The sequence below is a fragment of the Medicago sativa genome, chromosome 8, assembly GCF_051527215.1.
Source record: "Medicago sativa cultivar Bolivia chromosome 8, Bolivia_mono, whole genome shotgun sequence".
Classification (NCBI taxonomy): Eukaryota; Viridiplantae; Streptophyta; class Magnoliopsida; order Fabales; family Fabaceae; genus Medicago; species Medicago sativa.
The window spans coordinates 55,442,707-55,462,237 of NC_140756.1; the positions used below are offsets into that span (position 1 = coordinate 55,442,707).

Genomic DNA, 19,531 nt, shown 5'->3' on the forward strand with positions numbered 1-19,531 from the left:
GACCGAGACATAATATTCTCAATCTTGAGATTAATCCAACGACCAATGTGCAATTGTAACGTTGCATTGGCAGTAGAGAATCCAAGTCCATCAATCATATTAGTTTCTCAATAATCAAAATTATGTTCAGATTCCTAATCCTAATTGAGTATTTTTAGTCAAATTAGTCATCAAGAGTATATTGATCTAACTTAAAATAGTTGCAGCATAAAAACTAGTTAAAAGTATGCAAGAAGTAATTGCTAAGGAACATCAATTTTGCTGCAAACTTGACTCTACTACTTATCAATAGAAAACCTCCTACAATATTATCCCAACGTGATTGCCAACAAATATATAATTCTCCTATGTTTTAGCCACCAACGTATTCACACTTATCATCAATATGTATTAGTGACTCGAGGCTTGAGAGAAACATGGTAAGAAAGGAAATATCATCTTAGTTTTGTCAAGTCATACTTATGCTTCCTAATATTCTTTACCAAACATGAGTTTAAAATACAAATCAAATTTGAGCCTATATGTCTCTAAATTTGAGAAATACTTATGTTTTTTCTGAACAATTATGCAGCAACCTAGTACAAAAATAGCAACCCATTAATCCAAAAACAATATCGAAAACTCCACTTGTACAAAAGGAAAATAACTAGACCCTGTTTGCGCCAAGAACCAAAGCCTTTATTTTCAATAGCGACGCAATAACATCTGCCATATTGATTCTTGCTTCAGGTGAATCTTCACAACAACTCAGGGCTAAACTAAAAATAGATGACATGTAACTCAATATGTCATCAATTTGTTCCCCAATTTGTTGGACTAAATTTGAATCCATGACCTCCATAATTGAATTAGGCAATGATCCACTGATCCATGTCTTCAAACTTAGTTCTGCAACAAATATATCATCTGTTGGCTTTCTTCTTGTGAAGATTTCCATTAGCATAATCCCATAGCTGTACACATCTCCTTTGACAGAAACAATTCCTTTAGATCCATACTCTGCATGTTAATATTGGTTATCAAATAGTGTAAACAATAAGGCTTTGATCCATACTATGTACACATTAATTACGAATATAACATGTTGATTACAAATAGTGTATTGTAGATACTTTTTCTTGACAATATCAAATAGATTGGTTAGGATTGAAAACATAAAGAAGCAAATGTTAAGAAGTAAAAGAGAAGAAATGACCTGGTGCAAGATATCCAATAGTAGCCAAAGTTTGTGTATGAGTTTTAGATTGTCCTTCATCCATGAGCTTGGAAATACCAAAATCGCTAACATGTGCAACCATATTTTCATCCAACAAGACATTGGAAGGCTTTAGATCACAATGAACCACTGGTATTGAAGAACCATGATGGAGATATTCCAATGCAGATGCAACATCTATCATTATATTTAACCTTTGTAAGAAATTTAAACAATAGTTATTTGAATATAACCATTTGTCTACACTTCCATTTGACATGAACTCCATCACCAATGATTTGAAATCAAGATTTGAGCAGCTACTGATAATCTTTACCAGATTTCGATGTCGTAGATTTCTCATTGCATTGCATTCTGCATCAAAGCTCTTTGATTTTGCCTCTGCTTGCAAATCAATTACTTTAACTGCAATCATCTCACCATCAAGAAGCTTCCCCTGATAAACAGAGCCAAATCCCCCACTTCCAAGGAAATTACTCTCATTGAATCCATTAGTTGCTTGCACAAGTTCATAATATGATATTCTTCTTGGAGCTCCCAAAGTTGACAAACCCCTTTCAACATTATTTTCATTCTTTCTCCTTTTATTATGCTTTAAAACTATGATGCAAGCAACAACCAAAATGGCTGACACAACTATGGGAAGTATGCATTTCAATATAAGCTTTTTTTCCATTGACCATTTCTTAACTTGCTTGCCACATGGAGGTACTAGGAGGTGAGGATCGCCGCAAAGTGCATCATTATGCATAAATGATTGAGCTGTGAAATTTTTGAAATGTCCACCAACAGGAATCTCTCCTTGTAATCTATTATATGAGAAGTTGATGTTTTGTAGGTACAAAAGTGATTCTAAGGATTTTGGAATAACACCAGTTAACATATTTTGAGACAAGTCCAAAGAGATCAAGCTTACCATTTCATTGAGTGATGTGGGAATTGACCCATTCAATTTATTATGAGCTAAGGAGAGATTCTGCAAATTTTGTAAGGAACTGATGGTTGTTGGAATGTTGCTTGAAATCTGATTTCTTGATAGGTCTAATAGTATAATTGCTCTCAAATTCCCAATCTCGAGTGGAAGATTACCAATTAGAGAATTTGAAGAAAAATTTATCTCTAATATATCTCTAAGACTCCAAAGAGAGGAAGGTATCATAGAGTTCAAACTGTTATATCCTATGTATAATTTTCTCAGAGAGTTCATGTTTCCCAAACAAGTTGGTAAAACTCCAGAAAGCTTATTATTCTGTAGATACAACTCACCCAAACTCTTCATTTCACAAAGTTCTTCAATAAATGATCCTTGTAGTCCATTGTTGCTAAGATCCAAAAATTGAAGTTTCTGCAACCCTCTGAATGTACCAAGTATTGGTCCAGTTATATTATTCCCAGAAAGAGAAAAATGTAGCAAGTTGCTCATGTTTCCAACTTCTTGAGGAATATTACCATCAATTCCACATGATTCTGCCCCGAAGTATTCTAAAGTTAGGTTTCCAATTGACTTAGGAAGATTGGATATGTGATTCCCTGATAGCTCTAAATATTTCAAATATCTACAATTTGTCAAGGAAGTAAAGAATTGATGAGAATCATCTATTGTCAAATTGTTGTTATATATGAGAAATAATTCAAGGGACCTTAAGTTTCCAATAACATTGGGAACAATTCCACTGAATGCATTGTCACTCAATTGAAATTGAACAATATTAGAAGAGTTGAATATATTATTTGGAATATTTCCAACAAAATTGTTATTATCCAAGTGTAGATATTGCAGGTTAGGAAGGCTATATCCCGTATTTGATGGAATTGTGCCGGAGAGGCTATTCTTATCAACCTCCAAATGTGTGAGTGATGACATGTTGAAGATTTTGGAAGGAATAGATCCACTTAAGCTATTGTTTCCCAAATACAGTTGCTCAAGTTTATCAAGATAGCCAATCTCCTCGGGTATCGAACCTGGAAATGGATATAAGAAACAATGTTAATAATAAGATGGTATTCATGGTTATTGCTCGAATAATGATCCTTCATCTTGTATATGGTTAATGTTTTGGGAACATAAAAAGCGACAATAAACTATCCGACCACTTTTTTTTCCTTGCAGAACTAACATATACTTCGTGTCATGTGATAAATAGGATTGAACAATATTTGACATTTTTAGAAAAATAAAAAAGAAATTAAATTTAAAGATAAAATAAAAAGGTAAAAAGCTAAATACAAAAAAAAAAAATACAACAAATTTGTCTTATGGAATATCACGAATGCTTTTCAACCGTTGGATATTTATTTTTACGTTGGACGATGTTTGGTTTTCATGTGCTTTGGTTTAGCTATCTATTCGCATGTTTACAGTTGGAATTTGGCAATATATGCAGTATTCGAATAAAAAACTTAAAATTTAAACATTATCATTAAGGGTGTAACGGTTCGGTTTGGATCGGCTTTCAGTCAAAAAAAATGTTCATGCCAATGAAATCTTCATCAGTTTGGTTTCGTTTAGACTCTTTTCTTAAAAGGAACCAAACCAAACAAATCAGTTTGGATCAGTTTGGTTGATCGGTTTATTTGAAAATACAATTAAAAAAAATTCATATTCTCATAAATTTGCATTTCATGCATAAAATATACGTCATACTAAAATATTTCATGGAATTTTGTATTTCTTGTTTTGTTTTTTCATGATATTTATTTTTCAAACAACTTTTTATAACTAACCTTCGTCAATATTTCAAAGGCATAAAAAACGATATATTTTCAAAAGTTTGAAGCCATAAACATGATAAAACTAACAAACATATGAATGATCTCAGCGGTGATGAGCAACGTTGGGATATGTCATAGGCGTGGTTGACGGCTAGGGTTCCTACTTTAAAAAAAAAGTTCAACCATTATATCAAATTAGGCCTTACTTTATTGGGATAGCCGTCAACCAATTACTCCCTCCGGTCCTATTTATAAGAAAAAGTTGACTTTTTAGATTCATTGAGTAATTGATGTATCTTGTCTAGGATATAGACCAAATACATCATTTATACAATGAATCAAAAAAGTCAAATGTTTCCTATAAATAGGACCGGAGTATATCAAAATTTGTCTCGTAAGTGTAGGCGTTGGGATAGTTAATTTTACAACAATAACATCAATTGGAAATCAGCATTTTATTAAAAAAAAAATCAAATTATATATATGAGAATCTCAACCATTATATCTTGTCAATATAATGGCTTACAATGTTGCATCTGCCAAACTTTAAAAATCATATATGAGGTGTAAGTTTGTGTGTCTTTGTATAATGCCTTTTTTTTTTTTTGGTTCAATAGCCTATTGGCTAGATCACACGCTTTTTAAAGTGTGGAGAAGTGGGGAATGTGGGGTTCGAACCCCGGCCCCTGCAAATATTCACTCTGATAGGTACCGACTGAGCTACACTTACGGGACTGTATAATGCCTTTTTAATGTACAATGATAGGAATACTTGCTAACCATTCTATCAATTCTTATAAATCTCTTTTTTTCCTCTTCTCCGATTCACCATCTTTCGTATCGTTCATCTTTGTGATTCCATAACAACATTCTGATTTTTTTTTTTTTTAAAAACCATAACAACATTCCGATTAAAAACAACTACTCTTCATAATAATAAAAAAATAAATAACATATGCCTCATTTACTTTTAAGAAATTTCAACCTCTCTCTATTATCTAATATGATTTTTTTAATCGAATAGATATCTTCATCAATGTGATTACTTGTTATCTCCTTAATGTTCTGGATCTTCTTTGTAACACCCCAATTTTTAATATTAGTTTATTTATATTATTATTAGATGATATTAATATTAATATTATTAATAGTATTGATTTGCTTGGTATTATTAATTTAATTTTTCGTATTTATTGAGAGAATAGTAAGGGGGAGTCTCTATGGTATGAACATATGGGTGGTTTTATTTTGCTTATCTTTTTATGAATTCATGTTAAATTTGTGCTCTAATATGCTGTTGTGATTTTGGTTATATTATTGTCCCTGAATTCCTTAATTTCATATGCTAAATTCATAGTTGATCCATAGCTATGTTCTGTTTTGATGCTTGAGTGTCAAAGCATGAAAGCGTCCCTAACCTCCGGTGTTTTCTTTAATTCTTATGATGATTAAATTATTGAATCAAATCTATTTGTGTTGCCGAACGTGATTATATGCTTTATCGTTTTAAAGGTGATTCAATCGGTATGCATATATTGTCTTGTGAAGTGTTTGTTTGCCTAATATGTTAGCATGCTTTATCACTTTGGATATGATTCAATTGATATACATATATGGTTTTCATGAACAAATTTATTCTATGATATATAAACTATCCGATTTCAGTATTGCGGTGGCCTATTTCTCACGTTTCATGATTTTTGGAACTGTGATTTAAATCATCATTAAGTATCAGGTATTTACCTTTGGTAAAGATTTAGAAAGTAGTTGAATTAACTAAGGCAATTGTTGCTTCAGATTTTAATTAAACCTATTGAATTTCTTGGTGTATCAATTACGCTTCAAGAGAGATATGTGTGAATCAATTTGTAATTGCCTATAATATTGGGATTATCTAATAGCATATACTAACTGTAGATACGTAACAAACTAGTGTTGATTATTTTTTTTTTGCATTATTTCTGAGATTGCTGCTCTCTAGGGTTTCGAGATTCCGCTGCCGCACCCTTGTGAGAAGAATTGGCTTCGTTCGGTTGATTTGTTTGACCTGGACGTGTTTGTAAGGCTTTATGTCAAGGTGTGATTTTGTTTCCACGATACTAGGTGAGAAAGGTTCTGTTAACATGTTATTTGTTTTTGTGCTATTACACATCATAATCATGGTTATCCCATCATGTTAAATTTCAATTGCCACCGTCAATTTATTGGTTCAACAAATTACCTACTTCATTCAAAAACTACTGGAGATTAAGGAATAGTTTGACATGCACTGTTACCATTAGTAGTGAACTTTGTGAATAAATATCGATGAACAGTCAAGGTTTCAATCATGGGGTTCTATGCTTCTATTATTTCTGAGATTGTAATGGTTGCTAAATTAATAAAGATTTGAGTCGGTATCCATCTGATTATCTCTTGCGTGGTCACATGAAGTTGTCAATATGGTGAATTAGAGTGGTGTACTCGTTTGAATTATTGGTGTTGTGTTCTGCTGTGTTATTTGCTAGTCTATAAATAAAATATGAATAAAATTTAAGTTATAAATAAAATTTAACAGGCGGTGTACTCGTTTTGAGTTATAAATAAAATATGGTAAATTAGTGGTGTACTCGTTTTGAATAAAATTTAAGTTATAAATAAAATAGATAAATTTATTAACTAGTCTATCGTCACGGATTGGGATTATTTTTTTCCAACAGCCGGTGAAAGAATTGAGGATAGTTAATAAGGATAATTTGGTAAAATAACTATTCTCTTTCTTTTAATCATTACATTTCTTAATATGTGTGTAAACACCTAAAACGACACTCATTTTGAAACAGATGGATTAATTGATAGATTATAACTTATAAGCTCATATGACTAATTAAAAAAGATATATTTGGTAACCGTTATTTGATTATGAGTTTATAACTAATATGTTTTTTTTCTAATTTTTACAACTGTTGTCTTAATTGGAATAAAAAAAAAAGTAAACTAAATGTTTTTCATTTAATTTCATATTCATAATAAGTTAGTTGATAGCAAATAGTAGATGACTTATAAGTTAATCGAACCACTAATTTTACCGGTAGTTTTACCAAATAGTGTTATGATGCCTCAACCGCTCTTTTTGTGCTTTATAAGACCAGTGTGTGAGATCTATTACATCTTAAACTAAAATTTGAATATTATAGTGATGATAAATTGGAAAAAGAAATATAGTTTTATGAAAATTTACAAAAAAATCGGATTGCGGCCAATCTTAAATTATTGTGTGATATGTTTTAGAGGCAAAAGGGGATTGCGACCAATCTTAAATTAAAAAAATTAAGTCGTTTATCAAGTTTATAAGCATATACTATAGAGAAACAAGTATAAGAAATAGACAATGTTGTCGGTGAAAATATTTTACCTTCCAAGTTGTTGCCAATAAGATATAGATGTTGAAGTTTGGTCATGTTTCGGATGCCATCTGGCATGGGTCCTTTGTTGAAACTATTGAATGATAGATCTAATTCCTCCATCTCTTCACATTGATGCCAAATAGTCGGCATGTTACCGAAAATATCATTATGAGAAATATCAAAAACTCTAAGATTTGGAAGCCTATGACAAATATTTGACGGAAGATTGCCTGACAAATTATTATAGTTAAGATCCAAATCTTGCAACAATGAGTTGTTGAATTTGAAAATCGATGATATGTCGCCTGAAAAACGAAAAACGAATACTTAATTAGGATAGCTCAAACACCCAATCAAAATAAATAGTTAAATACTACATTAATCACTAAAAGCAAAATTGTCATATTATTTTATATGTTGTTTTGCAATATTAATATGAATCGTTGAATATATTCTATTTTCCTATCATATTATTTACCATTTATTACTTTTTTTCCTATTTTTTATAATGTATATTTCTCAAATTATAATGAAGTGTAATTTTGTATAATAACTTATAATCTCTTTATTTTCACACAACATTAATAATATTTTTAATTTTATATGAAATTATCAAGGTACTTGAAATTTAGAATGGGTATTGTAAATGATAGTACAAACATAATATGAAATTATCAATGATAGTACAAACATAATATGAAATTATCAAGGGACTTGAAATTTAGAATGGGTATTGTAAATGATAGTACAAACATAATATGTTTTAGTTTAAACTTACATCTTTTACATCCAAGTATATGACGGTACTGTCCAAGTTAGTTTTTTTTTTTTTTTTACAAGTGTCCAAGAATGTTATTCTTGGGTTCTTTATTTTTTTATGATTAAGATTTTGATTAGGAAAGAGACATCCCATGTTGATCTAGGAATGGTTCATAAGAAACAATAATCTCATTTGATGTAAAATTTAAGAGTTCATCAATGTGAGTTGTCAATTGATCTTGGAATGGTTCTTCAAATAATATTTACTATCAATATTACTTACACATGAATAGACTTTCAAGTTATGGAAGCTGGTTGATAAAATCAGTTGGTAGACTTTCATTTAAATTGTTATCGTCAAATCTAACATCCCTCGAGAAAGTCATATTGTTAAGAGGTGGAATTTTACATGCATATGTGTAACTTTTACATCTAAGTATTATTGAACTGTCCAGATTAATTATTTTAGAGTTATTTATTTTTTATAATTAAAATTTTGATTAGGAGACAGAGACCAATGTAAGGTCATTGAGAACCAATAATTTCATTGAAAAGTTATTATAAAATTCAAGTATAATCTAGTAATTAACAAACTGTAGACTAACATTCATGTACATTTTTTGAACAAAAAATTTAACCATCCTATCGACCAAAATTAATTTCTCTTTGTATTTTAAGCAACAAAAATAAACCTTAACAAAATCTATCAAGTTGGAATCCCTATTTTTTTTTTCTCAATTCAACCCTAGAAACAAGAATTTTTTCTTAGATTGTTTTTTTGTAAGAAGTTGAACTAACCCACCGAAATTGATACATTGAACTTGAGATCTTAAATAAAGTTAAGAGAAGCACACCACCAGAATTATAAAGTTATATCTTTTTAATCATAAATAAAAACCTTTATATATACTTTCATTTCATCTTGATATCTTCTCATACAACGTTGCTTTTCTTCTCTCGTCAATCATCGTTGCTTCTCTTCTCAATTGCGGTCTCTTTAGACCTTCGGTTCACTCACAATTGTCCCGATAAAATGACAGCAATTTTAAGGGTGTAGAATGTATATGGTAAAACATTTATGGCTTTACAATTTATGGGTAAAATGTCAGAATTGAAAGAGGATTTGAAAAAGAAAGAGGATGCATCAAAATACAAAATATCAAAATTGAAAATAATAATAAAGTATTTGGGTGGTTTTATTGAATTCTCTTGGGTTATATTTATAGGGTTGTTGTTTGTTTTAGTCACAATAACGTTTGCTTTTTGTTTACATTGGGAGGTTTATTTATGTTGTTTGGGGGAATTATGCAATGGGTTACAAGTTAGGGTTCATGGTTTTTAACTGAATTGAAAATCGCAGTATTGCATCCTTCGTCTTTGGGTTGTAAATGTTGGATAAAGATGAAATTTTAGGGTTCACGGTTTTTATTTATTAAACAACTAGACAATTGACTCGTGCGTATCGAAGGTAATATTTGGCGCTAACATGTAACAAAATAGTTTAGTTGAATGTCATAATTGTCCTAATTCAAATCATAATATTAATTACCATAGACGTTGTTACTGTACCATATAATAAAATTAGGTTAAAATTAGGTCAAATTTTGCGAGACAGGTTAAGCTTTATGAGTAAGAGATTACTCCTTTCCAAAAATATAGCAAATAAATTGCCAACAGAGTAGGTGATTATTCCTTTCCAAAAAAATAGCACGTAAATTGTGATCAGATATGGATGGGCGCATAACATTAGGAAGATAATTTGACTTTAGATAAACTTTAAATGCAATAGTGCGGAGGGAAAAATTAGGTTAAAATTAGGTCAAATTTTGCAAGACAGGTTAAGCTTTATGAGTAAGAGATTACTCCTTTCCAAAAAAATAGCAACTAAATTGCCATCAGAATAGGTTATTATTCTTTTTCAAAAAATAGCACGTAAATTGTGATCAGATATGGATGGGCGCATAACATTAGGTAGATAATTTTCCTTTAGAAAAACTTTAAATGCAATAGTGTGGAGGGAAAAATTAGGTTAAAATTAGGTCAAATTTTTAGAGACGGGTTAAACTTTATGAGTAAGAGATTTCAATTTCTAGTTTTTAGATTTTTTTTTTTTACTTATTTAATTATGTTTTAATTGAAACTTACTACCAATTATTGAATATAGAATTTACATGTAATAAAAGTTTAATTACCCCCTGAAATTGTAAGTTTCGTCAATTACCACTCTGAAATTGCACAACGTTAATTAATTTACCCCCTCCGTCAAATTCTTCTGTTAGTCAACATGACGTTTTGCAAATACCCCCTGAAGTGTTGCACTTATGTGCAAAATGCCCCCTGAACTTGAAAATTTATATATTTTTTTCTTATCCTTAAAAGTGACTGCATTATCACTGAATTGTGGAGCATATTAACTAAGTTTTGACGGTTTACAACCATATATGATTCCTGAAACGATCAAACATTAACCATGTATTAAAGCCTAATGATATGAAAGTCAGCATGGCAAAGTCCAGCCACACCTGTTAGATGGAAAACTAAAGCATGACATACATAATGAAGCACATAAATGACATATGATTGACATAACCAAGATGTCAAAATATATGGCTTCATTATTGCTAATTTTAACCACACCAAAAATTTCCACTTCCTTTATATTGTGAACACTGCACACTGTACACCAACATACTTCGCTCACTTTCAAGAAAAAATACATAAACTTGTTACTTCTCTCACTTTATAAAAGATCTTGAAGGAATCATGGTCTTCTTCCACGTTAGAATTCCAAGGAATGGTAATAATATTATATTATGTATATTTCATTATGATTTTTCAAGAGAATAAAAAAAATGATAGCCACCATTCTTTTGATCTCTAGTGGGGTGAAGGACAACTTGAAAAAGAAAAAACAACATCTGATGTTGGAACAAAGAAATGTTTTTATGTTTGTTTTGTAAATATTCTTGAGTTTTGAACATTATTGTAGGGTTTACCAAATACTGCCAATTTGTTCTACCATACTGCCAATATATGCTTGTATACCGTCAAAACTTAGTTAATATGCTCTACAATTCAGTGATAATGCAGTCACTTTTAAGGATAAGAAAAAAATATAAATTTTCAAGTTCAGGGGGCATTTTGCACATAAGTGCAAAATTTCAACGGGGTATTTGCAAAACGTCATGTTGACTAACAGAAGAATTTGACAGATGGGGAAAATATTAACGTTGTGCAATTTTAGGGGGGTAATTGACGAAACTTACAATTTCGGGGTAATTGTCTGTCTATTTACTCAAAGTTTAAGTTTAATATGTGGATTCAATTTGTGTAATGTCACATCATTTTCAATTGTACCGCACCAGAAGTTGGAAAAATTAAAGGACCAAAATTGTGAATTTAGAAATGGAGGACAAAAATCCATAAATCGAACAAAAAAGGGGAGAAAAATTGCAATTAAGACATAAATGTTATATTAATAGAAAAAATTTGTATCCAAAAAAAATTTAATAAAAAAATTTACTTATAAATTTTGATAGTTCTTTGCTAGGAAGTTTTATAATGGACCCGTTTGTTATAACTTTTTTTAAAATAGATTTTTGTAGTGTAATATGTTTGTTACGATTTTTTTAACAAAGAATTTTTTAAGGAAAGCTTGAAAAGAAAAATTTGTTTGAATAGCTTATCTTAAAATGTAATTCTAAAATTTTCATCATTTTGTTGTAATTTTTTTTTTATAATAAAATTGTGAAAAAACCTCTAAAAAAATTATTTCAAATAGCTTTTCATAAAAACCATTTTTAAATATGTGATTTATACAATGTAAAATTTCGAACAATGATTATTTAAGTTAGCGAATGTCAAAATCTTTTTTTTTTAACTTATTCCAAATGAGTTTGAAATAACTTCCACTATTTTTGAGTAAATTTCCAAAAAAAATCCATTTTTAAAAATACAAAGAAAAATTATTTTTTAATAATCTATAACAAACGGGCCTAATATCTAAAGTTGAATAATGCAGCCTTTTTAAGTGATTGGATAAGAGGGAAGGAAAGCATGAGAGGGGGTAAGGTCTGGAAAAGGAAGAAAGAGGTCCCTCAAAGTATATGTACCGTCGTCATTCTTCTTAAAGTTGGAATAATGCATGTATACATCTATTCCACATATATGCAGTGACCCTCAATATATCTTGGCATTTTCAGAAGCAGCCTCAATATGACCCTCAATATGCAGTGACCCTTCACTATAGGATTTAGTTAGGAGAAATGATAAACTGACAACCAAAAGGTTGTCCTCCACCGTAAATTAATACGCTTTTGAGTACAAATTGAATTTTTTAATATTTTCTTACCACCTTGGATTCCGTGCAAGTTTAGAATTGCTTCATGGCATATACGGTGTAAGCAAAGGTTGTTGATTTTTGGTTGTCAAAATATCATTGCTCTTTAGTTAGTGTTTGATAATCACATGTTATTGTTTCATTTGTATACAATAATTTGATGTATACAATAATTTCATATTTTGTGGTAGGTCAATTGTTTAAACATACTGCTTTTTTATAATTTGGAGCAATAGGAATAGCTAACTATGGTTATCTATTTTGAATAGATGAGATTGCAAGATGCACAAAAATTATGAATCCAATTCCAATCACATTAGATACCAAATATGTTATTAATGTGAAGCTGATTGCAAAGGTGCATATAATAAAAATACTTCACAACAATCCATATTATATAGGAGAACATGTATTATAACTTTGATTTTTCCCCATCACTCAATACAGCCTAAAAATGATTGATTGTGTTAACAAATTGTGCATGGGATTAAATTTATATAAACTGAGGAATCAATTACTATGTTGTTAACAGGGCTATGATAGAAATGATATTTGCGTGTTTTAAGTAGTAGTGAAGGATGGGTCATTTATGCTTTATGTATCGGAGATTAAATTAGCACATATATATGCTTTAATTTGGATGTTTCATTTCAAGGGAATTTTGATATTGACGTGTTTACATTTGTGAAGAACCAAGTCTTGCTGCTATTAGAGAAGCCATACAAAATGCAATGGAGGCATGTGTGTTTCACATTGTGGTCATGGTTCGTATTGATAAAGTCTCACTTTTTTTTTTAAGCTAATGGGATGCAGAAGGATCTGCTCCACCTAAAGTTTATCAAATTTAAAAGTGGGAGGACATATAACCTAACTCATTGTGACCAAAAAGCAGTCAACCCACAAGGATGATGTAACATCCCGCTCGTCAGCTAATGGAATATTACCAGTCGAATGTGCCAGAGGATCAATGTTCATGGAAAGTAATTAACGGGGAATGTTTATCAAACGATATCAGTCAAGTATGGACTTATGTATCAGAGTCAAGCTAAACACGATTAAGATCAAGGGCATTTTGGGTATTCACACGCAAGGAGTATAAAAGCATGTTTGGACACAAATTATTCATTTTTCATTGCTCTTTCTCACTCTAGGTTTTGAGAAAGAATTTCTCTCCTCCTTCTCTCTAACCCACGCCTCCCTCTCTTCCCTTAATCTTCCAAACCTCCTCCTATTAATGATCAAGTATGGATTATAGTGGCTTAGCAAGCAAGAAACAATTGGAGAAAGGAATTAAAGCATGGTTTGGTGGAAAAGTTAAGAATCATGGATGAAGCAAAAGCTAGGGTTTGAGCTTAAAGCTTGAAGGAATTGCAAGAAACATGTTTAGGTGAGTTCTTTAGATAGTTTCCCCCTTTGGGATGTGCAATTCTTGTGAGAATTTATGAGTTTAAGTTATGGAGGGTATTAGAACCCTAATGTCCCTTTTGCCAATTCTTGTTGATTATAAGTTAAAATTGCCATGAAATATGTTTATGTATGTCTCTATAAGTTGCTGGATGTTTATGGTGTATTGTAGGATGGAATTGGACGAGTTTTGGGTCAAAATTGCAAAATCTGCACCACATACCCGAAGAAACTCGCTATTAGCGAAATAATTTCGCTAATAGCGAAATTTACAGAACCTGCCCAGAAACATTTCGCTAATGGCGAAACTCTCTGCCTTGGCCAGCACGCTTTTGGCTTGTTGGCCCAATGTAGGGCCGGTGGTGCATTCCGAAGCTTTTCTTTCATCGTTTTACAACTTTATAACCCCAAAACAACATCTAGACAATGCACATAACATCGAATGATCCTTGAATCAAAAATCATGGCAATCTTAGCTTATATTTCAAGAACGGCACAAGAGAGTTAAGCCGAAATACTCGGGTAGATGATGAATTAGGAAAGGGAACGAATGTAGAGCCTCGACATAGCCTGTCGAGAACTAGAATGCTATGCATGTGTCCTATGTATGATAAGACGCAAAGTGTTTAGTGTATTCTCTTCGCATAAGAACTAGAACGACCATGCAAGCATATTAAGTCGTGAATAGATAAGTTATACCCTTCACTATGATGAGAATGTCTATGTAGGTAGCTTACCACTAAATGGGTAGTTCGCGGACCCGTGGTTAGCGAGCAAGTATGTATAGGTTTAACCTTTTATGTATGTATGATTAATACTATGATGTATGTGTAGTTTATCACAATAGGATCGCTTAAGGATTCGTGGTAAATGAGTATGTAAGACGTAGGTGTCGTGAGAACGGGATAAGCTCCGCAAGGGGGCCCCGCACGTTACTGAGGGAGTCCGATGTGCCTTAGCTAGGTTTTCATCGGTTATGTATGGGAATATTCTCAGGGTCACTCCACCCGGGGCTCTCTGCAAAATGAACTTAGATAATATGTTTGTACAACGCTAACATTTATGTATGAATGAACGAGTATGACTATGTATGATACGATATGATTATGATTATGATATGATGTTAGCCATGAACAAGTTGTGAAATAGAACAAGATATGAATGAATGCCAATGACGATCTTAGGTTCCCCTAATCGTCTGGTTTAGGACCGTGTCATGATTATGTTATGTTTAGGCCTCGACGTGTTTAGCGAATCTTGGCATAGCGGTATTAGGATTCCCTTAACCGCTATGACATGTATGAGGATAGCAAGACCTATGACAAGTTAAGATGAACCTACGACGGATCTAGTATGCACGACCGTCTAGGAAAGCATGACCACACACGTATAATCAACCGTCAGGTTGTATTGTAGACACGTGGTGACCGTAGGTTTCCCCCGAGGTTACCTATATCCTAGGGCTAGGTGGAACTCACTAAGACAATATGTCTCATCCCAATCCTTATTTGTTTCAGAAAACAGGTTGGTATGGCAAGCTAGTAGCCGAATGGATATTTCAGCAAGTGTTCGTTTGTACCCGCTGCAGGATGCTATGGATTTCAAGGATGCCCTTACTATGTTTTAGACAAAGTTATGTTATACTCTTGTTGTACGAACGCTTATGATTGTATATGATATTCATTCAGAGTTTTATTGTTGTAAATTTTAATGTATCCGGTATTAAACATAACAAACATGTTAAGCTTTCTAGATACGTTTAGTATGGGCATTACAGATGATATGATATAAAACAGTCTTATTGGGTAAAATAACCCATAATTCTAATTCAGAGTAATCAGGCCCACAACACGAGCATAATCCAATAGACCCATGCTCGTGCGCGAAACTAAATTGAAAAAAATTAGAGCGTACTAATTGATGAAATCTCACATGTTTTATATTATTGCTTTCTATAATTTCATTTTTTTTTTTCAAACTCCTGCTTTCTATGATTTTGTTATCTTTTATTTTTTTATTTAATTTGGTATTTAATCAATAAGCTTAGCTTTTTTTGCTCAAAAAAAAAACCTAGCTTTTTAATTTTCTATTAAAGTCATTAAGAAATTTGTAGGTAATACCATTACTTTTTTTTAATAACCTAACACGATTTTTAGTAGTGGGAACACATGTTGTGTCTTCGGAGAATCTTCGGTTAATGTTTAAGATGTGAATGACATTTTGAACATTGTATGATTGATATATTATATTTTAATTTTCCGCTTCAAGTTAACATTTCAATATCAGGAAAACATCTATTGTCTCTTACCAAACCAATTTTTCAAATCCAGACACCAACGAAGATGGAATGGAGGAATATTAGAAACTAATTTTATAATGACAGAGTAAGTTTGAAAATTTATTGGACATGATATAATTTTGGCTTAAATATGTAGTTAGTCCCCGTAAGTTGGCGAGTTTTTCGTTTTCGTTCATGCATTTTTTTAAAAAAAAAAAACAAACCATGCAAGTTGCAAACGTTTTGATTTTAGTCCTTGTTGTCAAGAGTCTGGATATGCTCCATTTAGGATTAGCTACATTTAGTCCATTTAGGTTTTGGATGCAAGACATGTGTCAAAAAAATAATGAAGGGTGGAGATTTAAAATTTTAAAAAGTATTTTTTTACTAAAAAATAAGTATTCACCTCCCATCTTCCCCTGCGACCTCATTCTTCTTCTCCTATTACTAAAAAAACTTTTGAAAAAGAGAGAAAGTAGAACAAGGTAAACGCGAGGAAGAGAGAAAACAGAACAGGAAGAAGAAAAAAGGTTGTCAACCACCACCGTCATCAAAACGCAGTCCGCCGTCGTCGTCGAATCAAACACCTTTTACGGTGGAAAATTTCGCGGAAGGGGTCGACGGAGAAAACGCGGAAGCCTTGCTCGGTGTCGGAGGAAAATCAATCGGAGTGAAGAAAAGTGGAAGCGAGGAACAAGAGCTGTTCTGTTTACCTTGTTCTACATTCTCTCTCTTTCTCTCTCTTTCAACGACTATGCTGTTTTTTAGTAAAAAAATACTTTTTAAAATTTTAAATCTCCACCCTTCATTATTTTTTTGACACATGTCTTGCATCCAAAGCCTAAATGGATTAAATGGAGCATACCCGGACTCTGTTGTCAGTTACTGTTAAAAAAAACTGATTTGGCAAATAAAGGTTGACGTGGCAAACATTTGGGCCGAGTCATCAATCGGAGGACCAAAACGAAAAATAAAATAAAAAGTAATAAATCAGAGGAGTAAACAAAACAAAAAAAAGTCATAAATCGAAAAAACATGCAAACAAAAAACCTCAACACTTTGATATTTCTTGGATCCTTCTCTTTGTCCACTTCATCGTCATCTTCCTCTTCTTCTTCTTCTTCCTCCTCCTCCTCCTCCTCCTTTTCTTCTTCTTCTTCTTCTCCCAAAAAAAAGTCATAAATCAGAACAACAAAAATCAAAAGAAAAACACTCAAACACTTTGATATTTCTTGCACCTGTCTCTCCTCTTCCTCATCCTCTTCCGCGCCCTCTTCATGTACCTTTCCCTCTTCCTCTTCCTCTCAAATAATGTCGACGTTATCAAACTACATATCACCTAACCATTCCAAAGCATGAAATATTTTATTTTATTTTTGCATAATCCCCCCAAGATGTACTATTTGTTTTTCATTTTGCAAATGAATTGTACCAAAAAAAGAGAGTGTTGCAAATGAAAGGTACTAGTTTTAGGATGTCAACATAGTTAAAATGTCTTTATTGTCATGTCAATGAATTTGCACTCTAAATTTTAATTGTAAAATCTAATTAATAACATGTGCATTACTTCTAAGATATTATGCAGCAAAAAAATTGTAAATGATTCATAAAAAAAAATTAGTAAAATTTATAAAAAGAAAAGGAGAATAAATTAGTAAAATAACAATTATATTTCTTTCACGTTTCATCTTTTATTAATATATATGTAAAATGGTCAAATGCATGATAAATATTATGGAAAAGAGTAATCAATTCTATATTAAAATTCTTAAATCACAAATAGTGAAAAATAAACTAAGATGACTCATTATATCTGAGGTTGGAATACCTGAAAAGCAGTTAGAAAATAAATAGTGAACTTTGAGTAAATATATGTTTGAAATTGTTTGAGGTATTGGTCTGTTGTGACTGGTATCCAATTCTTTCAACCACTGAATGTTGCCAATAAATTCATAAGTTCCCCAGGATTACATGAATTCCAACTTCAAACTCGTTATAATTGATACGAAGAACTTTTAATCGGCGTAACCGACATAACTCTTTAGGAAACTGACCATTGAAGCGATTGATTTTCAGGTAAAGCTTAACAAAGAAGGAAATATTCCCCAAGTTTAGGGAAACGATAGAATCATGCTTCGGACAATATATTTTAATGATTATTTATTTCAATGTTTTTTATATTTATTGTCAACTTTATCATTAATCTTTTCTTATTTTTCGATGTAAATGACATTGCAAATACTCTTTGACGCATAATTTGGGCTTCCACGCCCCACCTGTGCGGAGTTTATTATGAATTTTTATAAATTGGTCATATGTGCAACTATTAGTGTGGTACGGGAGGAATAATAAATCCTATATTGACATTATAAAATCATAAATAGTGTGAATACAAGAAATATAGAAAATATGACACAGAATATCAGAGCTAGGTTTACCTGAAAAGTAGTTATGTTGTAAACCAAGATATTCAAGTGAAGACATGTTTGAAATTGTTTGAGGTATGGGTCCAGACAACATGTTCTGACAAATATCCAAACTTTTTAACTGGCGAAGATTACCAATAGATTGGGGAAGAAAACCACTAAAATTGTTAGCGCCAAGATACAAAATTTGAAGTCGTGATAAGTCCCCCAAAGCTTTTGGAATTCCTCCTTCAAACTCATTCAAGGAGATAGAAATAACCTTCAATTGATGCAACCGATATATCTCTTCAGGAAACTGACCGCTGAAACTATTTTTGGAGAGGTTCAGTATAACAAGGAACGACAAATTCCCCAGGTTTGGGGAAACAATGCCTCTAAGTCCCATGTTTGATATTTTCAAACTGTTGACTCTATTGTGTCGCTCATCACAAGTGACACCAACCCAACTGCATACAGAAGATGCAGTTGACCAATTATTAGACAACATATCATAGGGGTCTAAAGTAATTAGTGATTTGAATGCTAGAAGAGCATATTGATCTGTTGTGATGTTTTTTGTATACGTAGCTAAGCAAGCCACAAAACAATGCAATGATAGCAAAAAAAGTAAGAGGCAAGATGATAGATTCACCATTTTTCCTTAGTGTGTGTGGATAAGAGACGAGGCAAGGGACTGACGGGGATGATATATAGTGGATTAAAAATGATTATTAAAAATATTAGTACTACCTCCGTCCCTATATATAAGACCGTTTTGTAAAATCACGGAAATTAAGAAAGTGGATATTTGTATTAAAGTTGTTTGTAACACTATTGTTTTTACAATTTTATCCTTAAGAGAGAGAATTAATTTATGTTTTTCATATGCTATTTATTGCTGATTGAAGAAAAGATGTATAATAAATAAATGCATGTATGTACAGAAATAATTAATGTAGTTGGAAATAACAAATACTCCCTCCGTTTCAAAATATAAGCAAAATTCACTTTTTAGGTTCATTCTATTTAATG

The 19,531-nt window shown here is 31.8% G+C and overlaps 1 protein-coding gene across 1 annotated transcript; it reads right to left on the reverse strand.

The window, feature by feature from the left end:
• Positions 1–420: 420 nt before the first annotated feature.
• LOC146899665 (uncharacterized) lies at positions 421–19,212 on the reverse strand. Its single transcript, XM_085737555.1, has 4 exons — positions 18,533–19,212; positions 7,323–7,619; positions 1,196–3,178; positions 421–999 (listed from the first exon to the last, which is right to left on the reverse strand). Exons 1-4 carry the CDS (start codon positions 19,152–19,154, stop codon positions 647–649), a joined length of 3,255 nt encoding a protein of 1,084 aa, XP_085593681.1. The 5' UTR covers positions 19,155–19,212; the 3' UTR covers positions 421–646.
• Between the last annotated feature and the right edge of the window lie 319 nt (positions 19,213–19,531).